This window comes from Psammomys obesus, unplaced genomic scaffold (assembly GCF_907164565.1).
Source record: "Psammomys obesus unplaced genomic scaffold, mPsaObe1.curated_primary_1811, whole genome shotgun sequence".
NCBI classification, from domain to species: Eukaryota; Metazoa; Chordata; class Mammalia; order Rodentia; family Muridae; genus Psammomys; species Psammomys obesus.
Window position 1 is genome coordinate 4552717 of NW_026596256.1, and position 24083 is coordinate 4576799.

General features: G+C 41.7%; 1 protein-coding gene across 1 annotated transcript; it reads right to left on the reverse strand.

The window, feature by feature from the left end:
- Positions 1-3276: 3276 nt before the first annotated feature.
- LOC129668671 (leukocyte immunoglobulin-like receptor subfamily A member 5) lies at positions 3277-18097 on the reverse strand. Its single transcript, XM_055596758.1, has 6 exons — positions 17776-18097; positions 17333-17635; positions 7640-7675; positions 5927-6035; positions 3760-3860; positions 3277-3284 (listed from the first exon to the last, which is right to left on the reverse strand). Exons 1-6 carry the CDS (start codon positions 18095-18097, stop codon positions 3277-3279), a joined length of 879 nt encoding a protein of 292 aa, XP_055452733.1.
- Positions 18098-24083: the final 5986 nt, after the last annotated feature.

Consider the following 24083-nt stretch of genomic DNA (forward strand, 5'->3'; position numbering starts at 1 on the left):
GATGTTGCTCATGGCATCTCAGTCTCCAAGTGGGTTTCCTAGTAATGGGAACAGGGACTTTCTCTGACATGAACTCAGTGGCTGGTTCTTTGATCACCTCCCAATGAGAGGTTAGCAGCCTTACCAGGTCACAGAGGAAGACAATGCAGACAGCCCTGATGAGACCTGATAGGTTATGGTCAGAGGGAAGGGGAGGAGGACCTCCCCTATCAGTAGACTTGGGGAGGGGCATGGGAGGAGAAGAGGGAGTGAGGGTAGGTTTGGGAGGGAATGAGGAAGGGGGCTATAGCTGGGATACAAGGTGAATAAATCATAATCAATAAATAAAAAATAAATTATTAAAAAAAAGAATTTGCAGGTATCTCTGTATTTGAATGGCAGGCTTCCTTAGTGCCACATTTAAAGCATATTCAGCATATTGCATTTATGTCATTTTGTTCCTTAAGGGAGTAAATTTGACACTAATGAAGAAAATACTTATAGAAGTGACAGAAACAATTCAGTAGTTTCTCATGAAGTCAAATAGAACCCTGAAAGGACACTAACAAATGTGTTGATCCTTAGACCCCTTCTTTAAATTTTATTGCTAACAATAGAAAGGGGAAGTGCCAAGGCACAGAAAGAGGCATGCTTTCTGCAAGTTTAGTGAGTCTTAAGCTCCAGGGCTTCTTATCTGTGCAAATTTTCTTCCAAAAGCTTGTTCCTATTAATTTTTCATAAAGAAGGATCTTAGTATTGCATAGCTATGGATCTTACAATAACTGTCTCCAGCCCTGTTCTCAGAATAGTACAAAATGTTTCCAAAGGACACATGGTTGTTGTGTCAGGTTCACATCAACAGAGGCCATGCCTCAATACTGTAGGCACTGGTGCTAGCTTCCTATGGTACATAATTCAGTTAGGGAAAAGATGCAATCAAGAGAAACTGCTCAGGGGCTGGAGAGATGGCCCAGCAATCTTGCACTTGCAGCTCTCGCTGAGGACAGAGGTTCTATTTCCAGCACTCAACAAGATACCTCACAACCATCTGTAACTCCAGTTCCAGGGGATCTGGTGCCCTTTTCTGGTGTGGGCACTGCACACATGATACACATATATACATGCCAGCAAAGGAGTCCTAAACATGATCTAAGTAGATAAAAAATGGTTAGAAAGTTCAAGGAGAAGCCAGTTCTCCAATGTGTCTAAAATCTTTCCCATTGGGACATGAGCCAAGAGGACAGAAGCCATTTAAACTTTCTTAAGGCCAGTCAGTTACCCAAGGGAAACCATTAAATGACTGCTTGCTTTTGCAACTGGAATATATAACATCACTTTTTGGGTTGGAATTTAAATCATGGTTCTACTTTTACACGTTTAAAACAGCGTTGTTTAATATACAGTATAGAGGAATTTTAATCAGTAACATGGCTGCTCTGGCAAGGGAATTGGATCCAGAGAACTAGCTCTGTGTGATCCGGCTGAAATGCAGATGTGCCACACACCTTTAATCCCTCTGGCTGGAATACAGACAAACTCTTGGTACACACCTTTAATTCCAAACAGTGATGTCCAATTGAGGGGTAGACAAAGTGACAAATCAGAGAAAGATCTGACAGAATGAGTCAGAGATAGGATATGCCCAACTCTCACAAGAACAGACAGGAAGGAGACTGTCTTAAGAGCAATGCAGAGTGAGAGAGAACTCATGGAGATACTACAATAGAATTCTAGAGTTGAGTTGAGTTTGGTGTAGTTCAGTTGAACACAGTTGAGTTTTATGTGAGTTCTCATTCAGTTCATATAGTCAGTGCACTTCAGTTTGTGGAGTTCAGAGGCAAAAACTGAGCAAAACTAAGCAGAGCAATTCAGCCAGAAGCTGAGAGAAGCTAGATTGAATCAGTCAGCTTGGAGAGGACCTTGAGCCAGAACAGCTGAGTTGAACTAGCCTTTCACAATTCAGAAAGAACTAGAAAGTGTGAGCTTGTTTAATAGTAAGTCTCTGAGGCTAAAAATAGTCTAGGCCTAAATTAGCAGAGGAAGGCTGTAAGCTGAAGCCTTCCAGGTTCAGGATTGCAGAAGATTAGATTCTATAGAGGACTGAAGCTTCCAGGCCTAGGCATAGGGGTGGTTAGATAGAAGTGCTCTGGGCTTAGTCCAAGCCGTGTATTCAGAAAGCTTGGGTATGGCTCTCACCTCATCCCCACATCTGAGAAAATAAAAGAAACATTTACAAGACAGGCCTTTTTTTCCTGTTTCTCTGACTCAGTCATCATTTTGTATTATTATGATCAATACAGCTACAGTATCTTAGTTGAGGTTTGGTTGCTTGTTGTTGTTTGGTTTGGTTTGGTTTTTGTTTTTCAGTTTTCTTTTTGTCTGCATGAGTTAATCATGTTTTAAGTGCTTCAAAAATAAAAATATTTCCAGTAATTATTTCTTGAACATGTTTTAGGAATTATTTCTTCTTGGGATTAAAATATTGTTGTTACATAAATACACACACACACACACAATCACACACAAAAAGCAAATGCAGAAATAAGAAGAGCCCTTACATGATGGAGAAGCCAAAACTTGAGTCTTATCTATTGAATCATAACACATAATTTATATCATATATTAAGGTTAAATGGAAATCAAATTGTATTTTTCATACATGTAGTAATGAATCAAGAATAAAAAATAAAGAAAATAATAATACATCTGACCAATTAATCAGTATACAGCAATAAAATTGGAGAAGGGTGTGCTGATGTAATACCGACACTCAAGAGACTGAGGCAGGGTCCATCCACAAGTTCAAAGGTACACTGGGTTACATGGAGAGCACCACCCTAGCAGGGCTACATGGAGACCACCCAAAAAAACTTTAAAGTAAAAATAAAAAATAATAATAAAAGAAACCAAGAACTTAATAAAGTAAATTTTCAGAACTGTTTTCCCCAAAATAACAGATAGGAAAATAAAACAACCCAGCATTTGATAATTTTAAATATTTACTGAAGGCTTTTTTTTAGATTTCTTTATTTTATGTGTATCAGTGTTTTGTCCACATGTATGTATGTCCACATGTATGTGTACCCCATGTATGCCTTATGCCTGAAGAGGACAGAAGACTGGTGCCTTGAAACTGGAGTTACAGATGATCGTGAGTGACTGGTGTGTGCTGGGAACAGAACAAAGTCCTCAGCAGAAGAAACAAGTGCTCCTAACTACTGAGCCACCTCTGCAAACTTTTGGAAGTTTCTTTGAATTCAACCTCTTTGCCTATGAATTTAACCACTTCTAAGGTCACTAGAAAACTGAGAAACAGAACAAAAAGAAAGAGAGTTATAATTGAACACAACCCTGAGTCTCTCACGCAGCAAGGAAACACAAGTGCGAGTGGCTGTCAGAGAGCCATGTGCATTGTGTGACAGACTACGGACAGGGCATCTGTGGCTTATGGGGTTCCCTTCCCACTGGTTAGACTACACAGGCTGCATGCCATTTCTCCAACTTCCCCACCTTAACAGAGAGGTTCTGTCATGTTACACAGCCAACATCGCCTTTGCTGTGAGGGAGGATGTGGGTTGTGCTCTTCTTCTGGCGACCTGTGATATTTGCTTTCCGACTTCATAAAAGTCTCCTCCAAAAATTTCATTTCATGGTTGATAGCTGTTAATGAAACTTTGGTTTCATGGCCAGTGTTTGGAGAGAACAGGAGCACGTACTAAGCATGCTATCCAGTGGACACATTTCCTAGGTCACCATGCTCAGGCCACCTAACATCCTCACCGTAGTAAGGACAAAGCGAGCATTTATAGACTAAGATGTCTTTCAGCCTGTAGGCTCCTTCCATGTGCTTGTAGTTGTCTCTAGCAAATTCGTTAATGAACCTGAGGACAAAGAAATACCTGGCATCAGAGAGCTGTCAGTAAAAATGCAGCCAAGGATCAGCCTCCTGTGCTGGTCATGACATGTATAAGCCCTGACTAGATGGGCAAAATGAGGATCTCCTCTCAGAGACATTGTCTCTCTTCATACAAAGAATCTGGTGTGTCTTTTAAAAAGGGGGGCTAGATCCAGTTTCTGGTACTTTTTGTTAAAATAAGTTGGCAATCCTATCTAAATACTGGTATCTTGTTTTAAAACCATTGGCAAGCCTAAATAACACCACACATGTAAAAATTCCAAAACCCAAATAACACTACTTATGTAAAAAGAACGGCCCATTTGTGGATATACAATGTTGGCTATCTGCCTCTTGATAATCTTGAAAACTCACAACACCAAAGGCACACTCCAGGCGCAGAGCAGAGCTTTTCTATCTGGAAACAATAGCTTCTTTTCTTTCTCATGGTTTCTGAGATGCCTCTTGAATCTCCCCCCTCTCTCCCCTTCCCACCTCATTGCTTCCTCAGAAAAGAAGAACTCCCTTTCCCATCCACCCCAGCTCATCAAGTAGAATCAGGACTGAGCATGTTCCTTTCCCACCAGGGGAAATTATTAAAAAGCTGGCAAGTGAGCCTGTGTCCCATGCAGTCCCCACTTCCCTTACTAGAGGACCCATATGAGGCCTAAACTGCTCATCTGCTAAAGCTTTGTAGGAGGCCTAGGTCCAGTTCATGCATGGTCCTTGGTTGATGCTTCAGTCTCAGCAAGCTCCTCTGGGCTCTGGAGGTTTGGCTCTGTTGCTGTCCTTGTGGAGCTCCTGTCACCTCCAGGTCCTTTTCTCTTTCCTCCCACTTTTCCATGAGGTTCCCTACACATGCCCCAATGTTTGGCTGTGAGCCTCAGCATCTGTTTTGAGGCTCTGACAGAGTTGTCCTCTGAGAGACTTTACCCAGCAGCACCTCAAAATAGTTCCCAAGGACACTTGCTCAACAATGTTCATAGAAGCTTTATTCATAATAGCCAGAATCTGGAACAACCCAGATATCCCTCAACCAAAGAATGGAACACACACACACACACACACACACACACACTATTCTATTTACACAATGGAATACTACTCAGCTATTGAAAAACATCATGAAATTTGTAGGCAAGTGGATGGAACTAGAAAAGATTATCCTGAGTGAGGTGACTGAGACCCAGAATGACACACATGATATGTACTCACTTATAAGGGGATTTTAGCCATATAGTACAGGATAAGCAGACTATGAGGCATATATCCAAAGAAGAAAAGGATCCTTGAGAAAAGCAGACCCTCCGGATTCATCTTACATGAGCTCAGTTCCACACTTACACAAAATTTCCAGTACTGGAGGCCATGAATCTGATCAAAACATATTCTGTGTGTGTGTGTGTGTGTGTGTGTGTGTGCAATTCTCAAAAAAACTGAACAAAATTCTTGAATGGCTTCTGTGCATATTGAACTTTGAGGCACTTTGATCTACATCGTTGAGTTAGCATCCTTGTTTCCAGGGAAGAAAACAAGGGGTTTGGTCCTCTCTGGTAGACAGGTTGTTCTCTCTCTGCCTTGCTGTGAATTTGTGGATACTCCCTTAAAGGAAGGCATCTTAAATGCTTTCATTGATGACCCCTTTCTCTCTAGAACATTTTCATGACTTAGAATATGTATATAAAATAAGCATGCAACTCAGAAATTATAAGGAAATTTATTTTAAAACAATGATCTGATATATATATATTTATATATTTAACATTTATTAAAAATAAAAGCATTTTTATACATTGAGATAAGTGTGTTTGTTTGTTTTTACATGAAGAATTAAGTCTTGACTGAATAGTTAATGCTATAAAAAGTACAGCATCTTCAAAGTTTTTTTCAGAATTGATTGATGTGGTTTTAAATGAATCTCTGATAATGTCACACTCTGTATTTTTATCATATTCACCCTCATTCCCTAACTCCCCTCAGATCCACGCATCTTCCCTAACCACCCAATTTTGTGTCCTCATAAAAAAAAAAATCTGTCCACTCCAGGCTTACGCTGCCTGTATACTCTTGGGTGTGTGGCTATCCACTGGAGTATAGTTGACGTAGCAGAGGTCACCAATGTTGTAGGTCACTATACACGATTTGTGGCCAAGTTCTGTTGCTGAAGACACCATGTGCCTGAGTCATGTCACATAGAGAGATCATGCTGGTCATGGCCTTGACACTTCACCCCTCCTAGCTAGCTTTCATAATGCTGGAAGGTTCTATGCCTGTTACCAGAGGAGAACAATAACCATCCATCTTACTAAGCTAAGAAACCTATGAGCTGCAATAATGACTAGGCAAGACATGCAACAGTGGCACAAATACAAAGGTTGTAACTTTTCACCACCCCATTTTCAGTTTCATGACCCCATTTGGGGTCACAAAGCATAGTTAAAGACGCTGGGCACTAGCAGGGTTTCTGGACTTTGGCATGTTGACATTTTGGGAACAATAACTCCTCATTGTTTGGGGCTGTAACTATTCAGCCAGAGAGAAGGGCTTACTCTCTAGGTGAGTCCTCTCCCTTTGGCTAATGAGAAAATGGACCTGAAGGAATTGGAATTCCCTGGGAGTTTCTGCTATGGGAAAGATGGTGCTGAATTTCTAATGCCAGTAATATGTAAAGCTTGTCAAATGAGAACAGAATTCACACACTTCTGACAACTTCTCAGACCAACTTCAGAAAAAACAGAGACAGAATCTCCAGAATTCTATGTACCCAAAACACATTTGCTCCCTGGACCTTCTCAGGTCCTTAATATACACCCAAGTTTGTTTGTTTTTTTCCCACAATTGTAAGGGATCACTAAATTTATTTCCCTTGGTTTGGTAAAGTGTGTAGCTTAATTGTCATTCTTGTTTATCTCCTCCTTGCTCCTTCTTTCACGTTTTGGCTGTACCAAGCCTCTAACAGAAGAACCACTACAGTCATTAGAACCAAAACAACCACAACCATCTCTGTGAGTTTCAACTGTGTGACCTTGGTGCTGTGAGGCTGGGGGGTTCTGCAGAAAGAAGTCAAAAGAGTAAGGTTAAACCAAATCTTCTCACCATAAATGACTGTGCACCCAGTCCCTATCTCCTGACAATGCTAGACATTTTGTGTCTGTATTTGAGAATTTTCTTTCACACATGATTCTTATATGGTTGTGCTTTTTTCGTGTAATAATGTTTTGAGCTTCCCCAGAGAAACGAAGTATCAGAGTAGACTATTAAAAAGTGGTTAAACTCTACCTAGCAGTGTTTCAAAGCAGACACTAAAACTCATAACCAAACCCTCGGCAGAGTGCAGGGAATCATATGAAAGAAGGGAAGTTAGTATGATATGGAAAGGATAGGAGCTCTACAAGGACCAAATATATCTGGGCACAGGGTCTTTTCTGAGACTGACACTCAACCAAGGACCATCTATGGATATAACCTAGAACTTCTGCTCGGATGTGGCCTGTGGTAGCTCAGTAACCAAGTAGTTTTCCAAAGTAAGGGGAACACAGACTATTTCTAACAGGATCTCAAGGGCAGGCTGTTTGACACCCCCCCCCAGGGGAGGAGCAGTCTGTTAGGCCACAGAGGAGGACTTTGCAGCCAGCCCTGAAGATACCTGATACAACAGGGTCAGATGAAAGGGGAGGAGGTCCTCCCCTATCAGGGGACTTGGAAAGGGGCAGGGAGGAGACCAGGGAGGGAGTGTGGGGCTCTCCCAGGAGAGCCCTAACTTGCCATTCTCAGTGGTGGTGGATGATTGGTCTTTGGACTCTGTGGAAGCTGGATAGAGAGGTGAATATTTGAGCTCTCAGTCCTTGACTATGACCTGTGTTTTTCTACCTTAGTCTTGACCTTAACTAATTCAGACTTTCTGTAACTCTGTTGCAGACAAGCTTTTGTGCCTGTGGGTTCTTGGATATCTTTCAAGATCATAGCTGAGTCACACCAAAACTCACAAAAGCCTACCATTATTTATTTGACGAGGATAGAGGCTCTGAGGGACTCAGAACTGAGGGTCTGTTCACAAAACGTACCACAAGCTTTTGTTGACCAGTTCTTGCCAAGAGACTGGGAAATTTACTCCAAGAAATAAAGACAAGCTCAGTGGATGCTATTGGAGACCATTGTCACTAGGATTTGCTAACTTAATACAAAATTAACTAAAAAAAAAAAAAAAGAAAAAAAATCAGTAGTCCCTCCTCCTCCTCCATATACAAATGAGAAAGAAATTAGGGAAACAATGCCCTTCACAAAAACCCATGAAGTATCTTGGTGTAACTCTAACCAAGCAAGTGAAAGACTTGTATGACAAGAACTTTAGTCTCTGAAGAAAGAAACTGAAGAAGCTATCAGAAGACGGAAAATCTCTCATGCTCATGGATCTGTAGGATTAACAAAGTGAAAATGGCCATCCAGCAAAAAGCAATCTACAGAGTCAATGCAATTGCCATCAAAATACCAACACAACTCTTTACAAACCCCGAAAAAACAATTCTCAACTTCATATGAAAAATAAAAATAAAACAGAACAAAAACAGAATAGCTAAAACAATATTGTACAATAAAAGAACTCCAGCAAGTATCTAAAAAAAATAACAAAATAACAAAATCTGCATGGTACTGGCATAAAAAACAGACTGGTAGGTCAATGAAATTGAATTGAAGACTCAGAAATAATCCAAACACCTATGGAGAGTTGATTTTTTTTTTACAAAGAAGCCAAAACCATACAATAAAAAAAAGATAGCATCTTCAACAAATGGTGCTAATCCAACTGGATGTCTACATGTAGAAAAAGCAAATAGAAGCATATTTATCACCCTGCAGAAACACCTCAGCATAAAACCAGACACACTAAATCTATTAGGAGAAAAAGTGGGGAAGAGTCTTGAACTCATTGGCACAGGAGAAAACTTCCAGAACAAAATAACAACTGCCCACTCTCTAAGATCAACAACTAATAAATGGGACCTCGTGAAACTGAAAAGCTTCTGTAAAGCAAGAGACACTGTCAATAGAACAAAACAGCCTACAGACTTGGAAAAGGTTTCCACAACCCTACATTAGACAGAAAGCGAATATCCAGAATATATAAAGAACTCTAGAAATTAAACACCAAAAAAACCCCAATTAATCCAATTAAAAAATTGGGTACAGAATTATACAGAGAGTTCTCAACAGAGGACTCAGGAATAGCCAAAAAGCACTTAAAGAAATGCTCAGCATCCTTAGTCATCAGGGAAATTTAAAACAAAACAACTCTGAGATTCCATCTTACACTTTTCAGAATGGCAAAGATCAAAACTCAAGTGACAGAAGATGCTGGTAAGACTGTGGAGAAAGGATAACCTCCTCCATTACTGGTGGGAGTGAAAACTTGTCCAAACACTTTGGAAATCAATCTGGCACTTTCTCAGAAAATTGGCAACAGCTCTGTCTCAAGACCTAGCTTTACCACTCCTGGGAATACACCCAAAAGTTTCCTCACCATAGAACATTTGCTCAACTATGTTCCTAGTAGCTTTATTCTTAGTAGCCAGAAATTGAGAACAACCCAGATGTCCCTTGACCAAAAAATAGATAGACAGTAGTACATCTACACAATTAATACTATTCAGCTATTAAAAACAAGGACATCATGAAAATTTCAGGCAAATGGATAGATCAGGAAAAGATCATCCTGAGTAAGGTAACCCAGACCCAGAAAGACAAGCATGGTATATACTCACTTACCAGCTAATATTGGCCATATAATACAGGTTATCCTGTTATATAATACAGACCCTAGGGAGAATGGCTAATTCTCATTCAGAAGGACGAACAGAATAGACACCAGAAGTGGCTGAAGGGAGGGAACAGGATGGGAGCCTACCATAGATGTCCTCTGAAAGACTCCTCTCACAGGTGATAGATGCAGATTCTGAGACTCACAGCCAAACTTTGGGCAGAATGCAGGGATAGATGGACCAGGAGAACACCAACAGAGCCAACAAATCTGGGCCCTGGAGGGCCTGCAGAGACTTATGTACCAACCAAGGTCCATGCATGGAGAGGACCAAAACTCCCTGCTCTGATGTTGTCCACAGGCAGTCTCCATGTAGGCTTCCTAGTATGGGGAACAAAAACTGTCTCTGACATGGTCTCTGTTGCCTGATCCTTGATCACTTCTCCCTGGCAGAGTGGCATTGCCAGGGCACAGAGGAAGAGGATGCAGGCAGTCCTGATGCAGGAGTCAGTTAGTAGAGGTGGAGGGCTTCCTCTTCATGAGGACTAGGGGAAGGTTATTGGGGAGAGAGGGCAGGATGGGTAGGACTGAAAAGAGATGAGAGACTGGGCTACAATAGTGATGTCAAGTGAACAAAAATTTCTAAATATTTTTAATAGTGACTTTGATGTAGAAAATCTTAGGAAACAGTTTTAATTTCAGGAAGGCACACTCTTAATAGTTGAGCTAGGGATTTTTGAGGTCAGGAAACAAGAACTAGTAGAAGCTCTAACTTGCTCACTAAAGCTAGGCTAGTGATCAGGTGATGATTAGTTTCTTGTACCCATTTTTGCCCTCAGCTTCCTATTAGGATTAAATAAAAAATTTCATTGAATAGATGTGTACCTGAGGATTTAAAGTAGAAGTGAGTGATTAGTTCTTATATTAAAGGATATATTTGTGGTTTTTATTTAATAACTTTTTAAAGTAAATAATAAAATAACTGATTCTATAAAAATAGTAAAATGATGATTTATAAGCGATATCAAGAAAGCTATATCAACAGTGTCCAACTAGTGAGTTCACTCTAAATGATACATCAATGCCAAATATTTTCATTTTTTTATTAATTTATTTATTTACTTTACATCCCAATCATAGTCCCCTCCCTTCTTTCCTCCCGATACCATCATCCCTCTCTTTTCCCCCATTGGCCCTCCCCTATTTCTCAGAAAAGACGAATCCCCTTACCCACCCACCCTAGTTCATCAAGCCACATCAGGACTGGGCTCGTCCTCTTCTCCTGTGACCCAGCAAGGCAGCTCTGCCAGCAAGGACTGATAAAAAAAAGCAGTGAACAGAGTTCATGTCAAAGACAGCCCCTGTTCCCTTTAATAAGGGATCCACATGAATCCTGAGCTGCCCATCTGCTACATCTGTGTAGGGGGCCTAAGTCCAGTCCATGCATGGTCCTTGGTTGGTGCTTCAGTCTCTTCAAGTCCTTTGGGCCCTGGTTACTTGACTAGTTGGTCTTCTTGTGGAGCTCCTGGAACCTCCAGGTCCTTCTATCCTTCCTCCCAGTTTTCCACAAGACTCCCTCTGCTTCACCTGATATTTGGCTGTGAGTATCAGCATCTGTTTTGATCTACTGATGGGTGGAGCCTCTCAGAGGACAGCTATGCTAGGCTCCTGTATGTGACCATAGCAGAATGTCATTCATAGTGTTAGGGGTTGGCTCTCTCTCATGGGCTGGGTCTCAGGCATTGGTTGGACACAATCTTTTTCATTTTAAGAGGAATAACGCAATGGACATATATTGAAAACTAGAGTTTTATAGTTTCCAGAATGAACTTTAGGGCATCTTTTGATTTAAGCCATTTATTTTTCAGTCTGGAGTCTGACAATTTATGCTGACAATTATTGTAATTGAGCCAATTACTTTGTTCTGAGAAGGAAAAAAATTGAAACTCATAATATAGGTGGAGGGGAATTTGAAATCATAGAAAATGTTATATGAAAGCCAGACAAAGTATAATATGTACAAAGATAAAGATCCAAACCTGGTTGATGGTGCAGGATGTTTCACCACATCATTAGGTAAGAAGAAACAAGGTACTGGACAGCAAAAGCCCACAAGCAAGATGTAAAAAACAACAACAACAAAAACCTTTAATTTTGGAGGAGCTTTTCATCCCTAAAGCCACAAAGGATGCATTTTTGTCTCTCCTGTTTACCTTATATCTTCATGTTGTCCAGCTGGGACAAGCCTCAAATACCAGAATACCAAGGACCAAAATTACCGAGCCAGCCATCCCTATCCTGATAAGATTCTCCACTGTGTGATGATCCTGTATTTCTGGAGCTGTGGTTGAGGACAAAGAAAGCAGGGGAAAACAAAGTCATCCAAGGATGATTAGACATCCTTGTACCAGCTCTATGACTGAATATTCTCCTCACTCACCTGTGTTTGGGTTGGACATGTTTTGTGATGCAGTAGTGTTCTCAGCAGATCCTAATAACAGAAGAGAAGGTACACAATTGGTAGTTAATTAGTACTTAAGAGGCCTAAGTGTTTTCCCAGAGATCAGCATTGGCAGTACCTGTGCTTTTCATTTCTTGTAAGTGCACATTAGGCTCGTCCCATAACGTCACAAAGATCCAGTATAAGCCCTTTCCTTGGTGTGCCATGATTCACGCTGGTTTCCTTATTGAATTCTTCAGATACATCAAACTGTTTGAATTCATACTTTAGTCCAAGACACTTGAGCATAAAGTTTATACAAGCACTGAGAACTAAGAATTGGTGAAGAAAATCACCTGTCATTTTCAGTTTAAAATTAAGGAAGCCTCTTATGCTTCCTTCTCAGTTTGGGGAAGGAAACATGGAAGGAAATTCCCCTGGAGATAGATTTCCATGGAGCCATTAGCTAAGAAGTCGCTGTCAAGAAGGAGTTGCTCTTCATTGGCATTCAGGGCCTACCTTCCCTATACCCACTACATCTGCCTTCCATTATCCATCATCATCCATTCAGCATCTCGTTAACCTACCATTGCATAGTTCAAAACATCTAAAATGTAACTCAAGTAAATATGAATACACTTCCATGAGTAGTTCAATGTGTGACATGTACACCTAACAGACCAGCTGAGACAAAATAGGAAAAAAACATAGTAATTGAACATTATATTTACTGCATTAGCAGAGATGAAGTCCTGTAACTATAAATACATGTAACCATATATGTATAATTACATGTGTTTAGCTATATCTATTTACATAACATCTTTAATTATTGGTGTACATGTTTGAATTAATGATCACTGGTGCACAAAAAAAAATAGCTTTCCACAGAAACAGATGCAATGGGCAGTCTTCACATTATATCATATAAATCAGATGTAATGGACATCACATGGTTTTATCATCCTTGAAGCCCAAATTGATTATGGGCTCATAAAATACCACTCATAAACATATAAAAGAATGAGACACTGTAATAGAAATGAGAATATCTTGCAGAGGGAGAAAGGAAGGAAGGGATGAATGGAAGGATGGAGGGAAGGAGGGAGAAGAGAAGGAAGGAAAGGAAGAAAAGCAGGAGCAAGGGTGATCACTGCTTGTATGAAAATGTCTTTATGAAATGCATCAACTGTTAGTATATGCCAATGTTTCTGTACCTCAAACACAGCAATATAATACATTCTATGATATTGGGTTCTGTAGCCCTGTGTCTCAATCAACCAACACACATCAGGTCCCTTCCTGGAATCTGATGTCACTTGTAATATAATTCAAAAGAGAAGCTAGGGCTACCTTACTTGAGATCAAGAGCCCCAGGTGATTACTGGGCACTGACCACTTCTGGGGGCTATTCACGTAATATCATAACATATGAAACTCTGCCTCCAGTTTGGGGTCACAGGACCCAATGCAAACTGAGCCCTAGATGATTCATTGTATCTATTCTGAATATATGCAGCACTGGAAAAATGTCTACTTTCTTTATGAGAATGAATATGTTATATGCCTCTTGTGAGTTACAATGAAGGGTCTTATATCGGCTTAGTGTTTTCCCAGGGACTCTCAAAAGGGGGAGTGAGTCACTTCTGACTCTTTTGACTGTTCTTGAGACCCCTTTCCAATTACTCAGTTGCCTTGCATAGCTTTGGTGAGAGAGTTTGTGTCTGTTCTTATTGTTCCATGTTGTGCCTGTTCAATTGATGTTCCCAAATGGTCTGTTCTTTCTGGGGGACACAGCATGTCTAGAGGAGAGTGGAGATTGGAGGACCCATGAGTGTATGGAGGGGAAGCTACAGCCTGGATGGATGGCATGAGAAAAAAATAAGTTTTAAAAAGAATCTACAGTGTGTGAGGCATATGCTGGCTGTTTACATTTCCTTCACTCTCATAACCAGCTAACGTGGAACCATATCCCAACACTTCTAGTCAAGTTACTTGCCCCATGTCACCTAGCATGAAGGTCTATGGCTGAGGATTGATCCTAGAGAGTCTGGCCTCCCATTTTATTCTACTGAATAAAACTCTACTGAAGCTAAACCTCACAAACTGGAAGTAAGGATCCTGAATGCCCTGCCCTAACCATGTACCACACCCTACACAAAGTCATCATCACAACCACAGATGGGGGCAGGCCTATTGCAAAAGTCATTTCTAGAGTCTTTCTCTGTCAGCAGATGACACAGATAAAATGAGCACGAAAAGGAACATGATGTCTGTGCCAGAGCTCTCCCGTTTACATTATAGAAACAGAGAGCCACAAAGGAGACTTTTCCCATGTCAGCCTCTCCGGAAGAGAAATCACCAACTACATAACTAGCATGAATGCCCTTAGGAACAGAGTTCATGCTAAGACATCTGTGGTCAAACACCACGTGGTGAAGAGCTGTTTGTAAGGGCCTGATACAATTGGATGAAGAGATCAGGGTAACTGACACCTGCTCTCATTGTGCTTCCCCCAATATCACTGTTTATCAGGATGGACTCTTACAAGCTAGCATCTGAGCCTCTGGTTTCTGGGGACCTCTGGTTTCTGCGATCTCTGCTTCATACTGAGCACATAGCGCACCATAGAAGCCGATATAGGAATGAAGACTCGACTCGTGGGAACTGAAAGTCTCCACACACTCTGGGATTTTCCCTAGACAGGAAAATCTACAACTTTGATTGGAATGCCCCGAGGAGACTGTGGCAAATAGGTGAAGGGAATGAAATGTGGAAGGCTGTCCTAATTATTTCATCTCTTCTCAGCCTTGCTTCTACACTGCAGCCTCTCCAGAACCTGCCAGCTTCCTAACTGGAATCTTCTAGATTCCCATAAAGATGGTAACATCAGTTTATTTCTTAATCACTGAATAATAAACCCTCTTCTTCTAGTCCTCCCCAAGGTAAAAGTATTCCTAACCCAGCTAAGAACTTCCTAGGTCAAGGATTCAGAGTTATCCCACAGAGCCTTGCTGGTTCAGCAGGGAGGGCTTTCTTGACAGTCCTAGGAGGAGGAGATACAGGAAGTCATCCATCTTGATCTTGCAGTACATGCTACTTCTCATTCTGCTCTGACAGTGTCATGGCCTCTCATACTCTGGGCTTTAGTAGTCAAATGTTCCCATCAACGCTTTCCCAGAATGCCCCTGAGAGCAGCAGGGCATATGACAAACTATTCTGGGTGTCAAAAGACAGTTGAAATAAATGTAAAGAATTCTTCACCTGAAACATGTATCTGCAGAGGGTTACTGGCCACTGAGCACACATGTGGAGTACTTGTGTAATACCCATAATACCCAAAGGGCCCACTCTTTCTGGATGCCACAGAGAGCTCAGGAAACAGAGACTGGAACTGTCCTGTGTGTATCAACTGTGCCTTTTGAGACACAGAGAACTTTAGATCTTTCCCAGTCACAAGGAACCAATCATATCTTTTTGATGAGACACACCTGAGGGTCACATTCCTACCTGAGGTCACCAAGGGGCTGACACAGAAGGTTTGTCATGATAGACACCTAGGACAGAAGGAGGCAGACTGTTAAGTGAAACACCTCAGTCTCTAACACCGAGGAAGAGGAGGCAGGCAGTCCTGATGAGACTTGATAGGCTAGGCTCAGAAGGTAGAGAAGGAGGGCTCCCTCTTTCTAGGGACTAGGGGAGGGAGATAGGAGGGAAGAGAGAGGGAGTGGGACCAGGAGGAGAAGAGGGAGGGGACTATAAAGTGAACAAGTTATTTAAAAATTATTTATTTTAAAATATTGAAAAAGAAATGAAAAATAAAAAAAATAAAAAGTTATATGAGGGCTATAAGAACCTTGATTAGAAGATCTTAAATGAGGAATAAATTCAATAATAATATAAAAAAATTAAAGCACTATAACTTTCTCCAGAAGACTGGCTGTGGAAGAACAAGTTTGGAAATAAATGTTCCCTGAGGAAAGAGTCAAGAGTTGTGAGCCTTAGTGCCCTGCCACCTGTCACCACGAGCTGCAGGCTGTCACAGTGCTCTGCCCACCCACCAGAGTTGTAAGAGTAACAGTTATATCGCCCTGCATGCAGGCTTGTTGCAGAAGGGATTAGGCATTTAGCCTCACAGTTGTGGTCTATTTGGGTCTCTTTGTCTGAGGGTTCTGGGCTTCCATTTATGTGAACATATTTATGGGATCCTAGGATGCCCTCACACCAGCTGGTCATGGGACTCTCTTAGGGGATCATCGAGTCTGAAGGAGCCCAGATGTTCCTGGGCACTGACCACAGCTAGGAACAGCCATAGCCTGGGGACCTCCATCCCTGGCTGGAAGTCACTGAACCCACTGTGAACAAGGCTCCAGATTGTTCATGGTATGTATTCTTTGAGGGCAAGGCCTGGAAAACTTCTCTTCTTCCTTCATTAGAATGAACATGTTATAGGACGCTAAATCTTTCAGCTGAGGAACACAAGACTGTCACAGGCATGCCCAGGTTTACAACAGGATTTTCCAGGGTCCTAAGGGTAGATTTTTGTAGACTCCTAGGAAAGATACATGTGGAATATCAAATGGGCTTACACAGACCGCATATCCTCCATGGTTGGTCTGTGATAGGAGGTACAGTTAGGGCAGGATTTGCTTGAGAATAACACTGGAGCTAAGACCCCTGAGAGCACTCTCACCTGTAACCACCAGATCCAGGGTGTCACTGGGTTCTGACCACCCAAAAGAGGTGTAAGAGTAGCAGCGATATTGTCCTGCATTCAGTTGTGACACAGATGGGATGGTGAAATTTGCCTTCTTGTTGTGGTCCTTTTCTACCTGCATGTACCAGAACTCTTGGCTTCCCTCTCTGTATAGCACATATCTTTGGGTTTCTTGGTTCTCCTCACACCAGATGGTCACAGGGCTACCCCAGGTCATCACAGAACTTGGATGAGCCCAGATGGAGGGTTTCTGGAGGGTCCCTAAAAAAGAAGTAGAAGAACATGAGGTGTGTGTATTTGGACAGTTGCTCAAAGGAAGTCACATTTGCAAATGACAGAGATCTACAATATAGAAGGGCAACACTTTCCCCAGGATTTTCCGTTCCACTCTTAATATCAACTCTCATTTCTGCATCCCAAGGACAGTTGTATCACGCATTCTCTAACATTGGTTTAAGTAGCATTAACCCTCAATTACCCAGGACACACCAGGTCCTTCCCTGGGAATCTGTGTCAGTTGTAAGGGAAAGGAAAAGGCTTCCTTACCTGGGACCAAGAGATCTAGGTGGTTACTGGGAAGTGACCATATCTGGGAATTACTCAAGTAATATCCATAGCATGTGAACCTCCATCTCTGGTTGGGAGTCACAGGACCCACTGTGAACATGGCCTGGAATCTCCCAGTGTATCTTTTCCGTGCTGGCACAGCCATGGAGAGCTTCTCATCTTCCTTCATTAGAATGAACCTGTCATAGGCCACTTTTGAGAAACACTGAAGGGTCACATGCTCTCCTGAGATCACAACATACTTGGGAATGGCTGACAGGGTGACTTTGCCTCGGTAAACACCTAAGAGAGAAGAGGAAACCTGTCAAGTGGACTCCTCCTGGAAGCATTGCTCCCCTCTTCTCACATTTGAGGAAGAAGCCTCCAGCGAACACATTCCTTTCCTCAGGACAGATTGTGCAGTTAGGGAAGGGTCTTCTCACCTGTCACCACAAGTTCCATGATGTCACTTTTCCATTCTGACATGTTAATGAGGCTTTTATAGGAACACCAATATCGGCCTGAATGGGCCCACTGAATTGATGAAATATAGAACCTGGCTTTGTTCTCAGTTTTTAAAGGGGTTGTTGGCATCCAGTAATCTTTACTTCCTTCTTTGTAGAGACAATATTCCTGGGCATGTAAGGATCCTTCACAGAAGATGGTCACCTGGTTCCCACTGGTTACCACATTGCTTGGCACCATTCTAATTGTGGGTTTAGAGAGAGCCCCTGCAAGAAAATCGGCAGCTGGATCCAAGGACATCTCCATCTGAGAGCAGCTCTCAGATCCGGTACCTTCAGGGTACCCCAACAATCAGTTCACACCTGCTATTCTCCATCTTTTCAGTTCAGGAGTGACCTGTAGTCCCCATCAAGGATGTGCAGTCTGGGACAGATAAGAAGACACTCACCTGACAGTGCTGGGTTCCCAGAGACCAGGCTCAGTCCTGCAAGAGAGTTCCCTGTGAGTGTTTGCACTGAAGCCTGAGCAGGCCCTGCAATTCCAGATGACTTCTCAGCTGTTGAGAGACCCTGAAGGGCCAAAGCATGGCTGTGAGATGGATTCCCTCTCAGACTAGAATTCTTCCTCCCACCTTCCCATCTCACCAAGATACAGAAGGGCTATAATAATGGGAGTCATGGCATCTTCCAGTTGTCACAAACTTCCAGATAGTTTGTCTTCTTGCCAAATGGAAGAACACAAAGTGTATGTCCTATGCAAGCGGGTTTCTTCTCTATGTCATGAGGATGTCATAGTATCAGCCCCTGAGGAAGAGGAACTGATATTCTGAAGTACATGGCTCTTGTTTCCCATTTCTGTGATGGATTGCCCTACAGAATATGTGGTTTCCGTCTCTTTTTCATTCTTTAGTTTTGGTTCTCCTTTCTGAGACAGGAGCTTTTCAGTCTCATCTGGCTCTCAGACTCCTACTCCCTCAGCTGCCTGTGTGTGTGTTTCATAACAAACCCAAATATGACTTTGTCCATTTTCTGAAGAACATCTCAATTGTACCCATTTATGTCTGTCTGAATGGTTCCAATCACCAAGAAGCAGGACTTAATATGAAACAAACCTGGTATGTTCCTGATCTAGCACCTTCACAAGGGGACTCAAGCTGCTTGATCTTTTTTTTCCTCAAAGCTTCTTCTTTGTTATCTCTCAACTGGATGAAACTAATGGTGAGTTGTCTACCCAGCCAGTGAATGGCTTGGGGACATAGTGTGAACTTTTTCTGGGAATACATGAACAGTGACTACTCATCCAAGATGAGATACAAGTAGCTGAAATAAAGACAAGTACAGCTGGTGGACCAGTGAATTATATTAGGATTTTTGTAGAAGAGTGTGGTCAACGTTTGCATGTTTTTTTTCAGACAAAGTTTTGCTATGTAGCTGTCCTGGAACTCATTATGTGGACCTGATTGGCTTTAACTCAGAAAAATCCACCAAGAAGCCATTGCTTTCCAAGTGTTAAGCTAAATCTGTCCTCCCCTATACAAAGCAATATTGGCAACCTTTCAGTGGTTATATCACTGCATAAAAGCTTTACCCTGAGCCTTTCAACTGGCTATAGTTCCAGTGGGAAGGAGTGGCCTCAGGAACCTTACGCCATAAACAAATATTGATGGGACCAATTGATGGGACCTGTACCACCTTGTCAGGTCACTTGTGTATAACCAACAGCTACTAAGACTTCAGGAGGGCAAGCATCATGACACGCCTGGAGAGCAGTGTTTCATTGTAAGGGAAGATGAAGGTTGATGTAGCTGGGAGGCTTCAGAACAGAAGAGACACACTGAGAGCCTGATCATACAGTTGTCATAATGAACACAGAGGAGACATACAGGGATACAGGGAAGGAAACATGGGATCATCGTGGGTCTGGATTTGATTCCATTCTACTGGACAATCTCCTACAGATACATCACTGTTTTCTTACCCACATATACCACTGCCATAGGAACAACCTTATCAGCATCCTTACGTCTTTGTTGTTCCTGCTTTATTCTTCAGAATTCTTCTTGGTTTTATGGAGGATGACTTTGATTTAATGCCTGTTCATTCCCAATGTTCAGTCCAGCTTAGATGCTGTTAGCATCTTAACTATGAGCCTCAGCGTCATCCTAATTGTTTAATATCAACCTCAATGTTCACCATAGATATGGGCTCAAGAGTGCTTGCGACTTCTAGCTATACAGTACTTTCAGACTGTGTAATACATAGTTGGGATACATGTAAAGGTTTTGGTCATGTAAATGTTATCACTGAAGAGCCCCTGTCTGCTCTCATGATATGCAGATGGTTTATAAATTAGGTCTTAACTGTAAAGGGCAGCAAAATCATGAGCTGAAAAGCAGAACTGAAAATTAAAGTTCCCCAAATGCAGAAGGTTCCTTGTTCAAGTAAAGATGCTCACATTGTGCAGCCCCCGGACATATTGTCATGAAAGCATCACTTCAGGAACACTTCCTCTACCATGGTGGGTGTGGTAGGGTCAGGCCCCAAAAGATTGTTAGTATTTGTGTATGCCATATGCTGTATATGCCTACGGGTACTTAAATAGCTTACTGTCTGCTGTTCACAGTGATACAGGTACATTCTCCTGTGTAGGTATCAGCTTCAGTCTGAACATCACACTGTACCCATCCCACAAAGGATAGCTACTAGCCACCCAGGAAGATAATCCAAGGCATTAGCTCCATCTCAAGGTGAGCTGATTGACAAAAATGGCAATGTCGAGCTGCATTTCCCCTTCTACATGTATCACTTTCTGTTTCTAAAACTAAATAATTGACCCTGTGTTGTTATAAAGAAATTTGGTTAAATTAGCTGATATTTTTGGAAGATATAAGTTCAACATCAGGCAACCAACCCACCTGCTCTTCCTCTGGTAAGGATGTTGTCTGCTGTGTCACAGAACACTAGAGGAGCTGAAAGGAAATTCTCAGGTGCAGAAGGAAAAAAAATGCATTGGGGACATTGAATTTTGTACCTGCATAACCCAGTAAGAAATCATAAGGTTCTCAGAGGGGTACAGCAATGATTGAAGAAGGTGATACTAGTATTTATGTGATATTCTTACTGTAGACATGACCTTAAAGATCCCTCCAGCCTACATCCTAACAATGGAAGTTCAGATTTAGGCACAGGAACATTAGCAGACAAGCCTGCTGTATGACACAATTTCTGAGAGCTGTGAGCAAACATCTATTTATGCGATAGAAGACTGACGGGAGATCAAAAGGAAAATAATCCAGGGAAGAGAGATAGGGGAGGAAGAAGGGGGAAGGGCGGGACCAGAAGGAGATGAGGGAGGGGGCTACAAATGGGATACAAAGCAAATAAATTGTAAATGTCAGTAATCTGAGTCTGACAATACTTAACAAAAGCCCAAGGATATCTTAAACAGTTTCTGTTTTATTTTATGCATCTAAGTGCTTGCCTGTATGTCTCTCTGTGCGCCACATGCATTTGCAGTGCCCATGGACTCCAGAAGAAGGCAACAGATCCCCTGGAACTGGAGCGTCATAAACGCTACGAGCCACCATGTGGGTGCTGAGAATTTGGGCTCTCTTCTCTGGAAGAGTTGCCAGTGCTCCTAACCACTGAGCATTCTTGCCAGCCCCAAGCATATCTTTCACTCATCCATGAAACCATTAGTCAAATACAGTCAACTGAATGCAAATGGTCAAAATGGGGAGAGGAGAATTTTTTCATTTATTCACAAATAAAAATACTTAAAGCGTAAACTAAATTTCACGCCTTATCAAGCACATATTATAAATGAATATATTGCTCCCCAGAATATACAAAAATCACCATCTCTGGTCTGGAGGAGGTGTCTGGGATGTGATGTTTTCTCTTTGCAGAACCATTTCAGAGTCCTTCAAGTAACCCACTTGCTGCTGAGAAAATTACAGCCTGTGGGCAGGTAAATCATTTTCCCAGGTGACACACATAAATTGTAGAAGAAAGAAACAGATCCAAACCTGAATAATAATGATGTCTGTGCCCCCAGCCTCAAAAGAAGGGAGACGTTGGTCCAGCTACATGAGGATGACTTCCTGTCCTCTGATAAAGGATGGAAGGAAGTGAAAATGGGAGATGAGATGGACATATTTTGAGGGTTATGAAATTGGCATCTTACATACACTTAATGTTACTAGTCAACAAAGCTTGATAAGAAATCAGTTTGATAAAAATATTTTTACCTGAATCATAATATGCAATAAAAATGGTGGTAGCTATGTTTAATTACAGCTGCTAACTGGCCAATTCAAGGATATTTCAATACATTTCTTTAAAATAGTGTGTGATAATACCAGTGTGCATGCTATTTTCAGATATCTCAAAGTGAAAGATTTTTTTTTTTTTTTTTTTTTTTACTGAGTACAAGGAAGTCCAACCACTCTCAGAATGAGGTTCAAATATGCATCTAATTTAGGAAAGTGTTTGCTTAACAATCTGCATCCAAAAAAGGAAAGCAGGCTGAAACAAGAACCCATCCCATTGGAAATATGCTGATGCTGTTTAGCTGTCAACTATAATGCCTATAGTTTCTCAAATACACATAGATTGTTCTCGGTTTTAAGCTAGATTAGACTTACACATGGTGTTTGAGTTCAGCTGAGTCTGAAAGACAGCACTAAATACAGAAAATAAGAATAGGAGGTGGAGAGAAGGCTCAGCTGTTAAGAGCACTGGCTGCTCTTGCAGAGGAACTCCCCTGGTTCACAGCAGCCACACAGCTGCTCACAACTGTCTCTAACTCCAATTCCAGGGGATGGATATGGCACCCTCTTTGGCCCTCCAGGAACTATGCAGACATATGATGCTCAGGCATAAATCTATTTTTAATTAACAACTGCCTCAGTGGTTCATTGGGATATCACGCAACGCAGTAAAATTTTTGCTCTGAATATACTAGTGTCCTGGTTTCTGAACCTAACCGAGGCCGATTTACTCTGATTTATTTATACAAAGGATTTTACTCTTTTATTAAACTTTTATACTCCTAATGTAATGAGACTCCAGTCCATAGCTTACATGCTGTATTGAACTGATTTAGTGAGAAGATGTTGGTCGTTTGGTCAACTTGACATATGTTAGATGAAGCTATGTGCGTGGTCATTGCAGCACAAGTGATAGAGACAAAACATGGGCACTGTAGTTAGCTCCTGGGAGATACAGAAAGTTGTTTATTGAATTGGATTTTGAGACCTAGCATCAACTAAAAAAGAAATAATTTACAAGTCTACAACTCAGTAGTTTAAACTGATAACAACAGTAACACACGCTCAAAGCTCATCTTAAAAAAACAAAAAACAAAACATCTTTAGTTTTCTATAACATCTGCTCAGGAGTTTGTGCAGGCCCTTCGTAGGTGCAAGAGGAAGGAAGGACCACAATGGAAGATGAGCCTTTCTCACCTCCTTCCTGAAGCCCTCTCTCAGACACTCACCACCAGCACTAACACTGCTGGGGATTCCCAGCCCTTAGAGACTGTAATTTGCTAAGGAACAAGTGGAGTCTCCCCTGCAGGGAGCCTGCAGCAACCATTCTCCGAGCTGCTGCACATGCGCCATAGAAGGTGTATTCCTCATACATTCTATGACCATTGTGAGCCCCAAAGCCTAACTTCCCAAATCTTCATCTTAGGGGCTGCTCACCACCACCATGTCTGGGATATAGCTTCTGCATGATCTGGGCTTCCTGAGTATTCTGAGGTCACAGGGCCAAGTATGGAGAATCAAGAAATACATTCTAAAATGCACATATGCCTCTGGACACGGCATTTAGAAGTCATCAGGGACCACAGATTTCAACCAAAGAAAAACTGCGAAGGGCACTGGTCATTCAGGAACCTCTGCTGTCTTTCCCAGAGCTGAAGCAGATGCCTGAGGTTACCCTTATCTTATTTATAGTGACACATGAGATATTCTTCGCCTTGGGCCCTTTTTTATCTGTGATCTCATAACCAAACTTATCTTCTGTGGTCAGAGACGCCTCTCCAGGGGTTTCCCCGGCTTCTCTTCAGAGCTTTCTGGAAGCACACACAGGCCCCTGTTTGAATTAGCCTGGAATCTGGGTAATCTTTCTAAACCCTCCTGCTCATCACAGAATTAACTGGAAAAGCTGAAATCACTGTCCACTAAGCTGATTGAAATATACTGCGTTTAAATTGGCTTAGAAGAAAGAAGTTTCTTTCTTTCTTTCTTTCTTTCTTTCTTTCTTTCTTTCTTTCTTTC

What these genes read in the sequence shown, in the direction of transcription:
- LOC129668671 (XM_055596758.1), bottom strand. Translation starts at nt 18,097, where the DNA reads ATGTCCTTGGATCCAGCTGCCGATTTTCTTGCAGGGGCTCTCTCTAAA. An exon ending in ATCCACCACCACTGAGAATG is followed by an intron (nt 6,036 to 7,639) that starts GCAAGTTAGGGC and finishes TGGTGTCTTCAG; the next exon opens with CAACAGAACTTGGCCACAAA. An exon ending in CCCAAGAGTATACAGGCAGC is followed by an intron (nt 3,861 to 5,926) that starts GTAAGCCTGGAG and finishes CTTTGTCCTCAG; the next exon opens with GTTCATTAACGAATTTGCTA.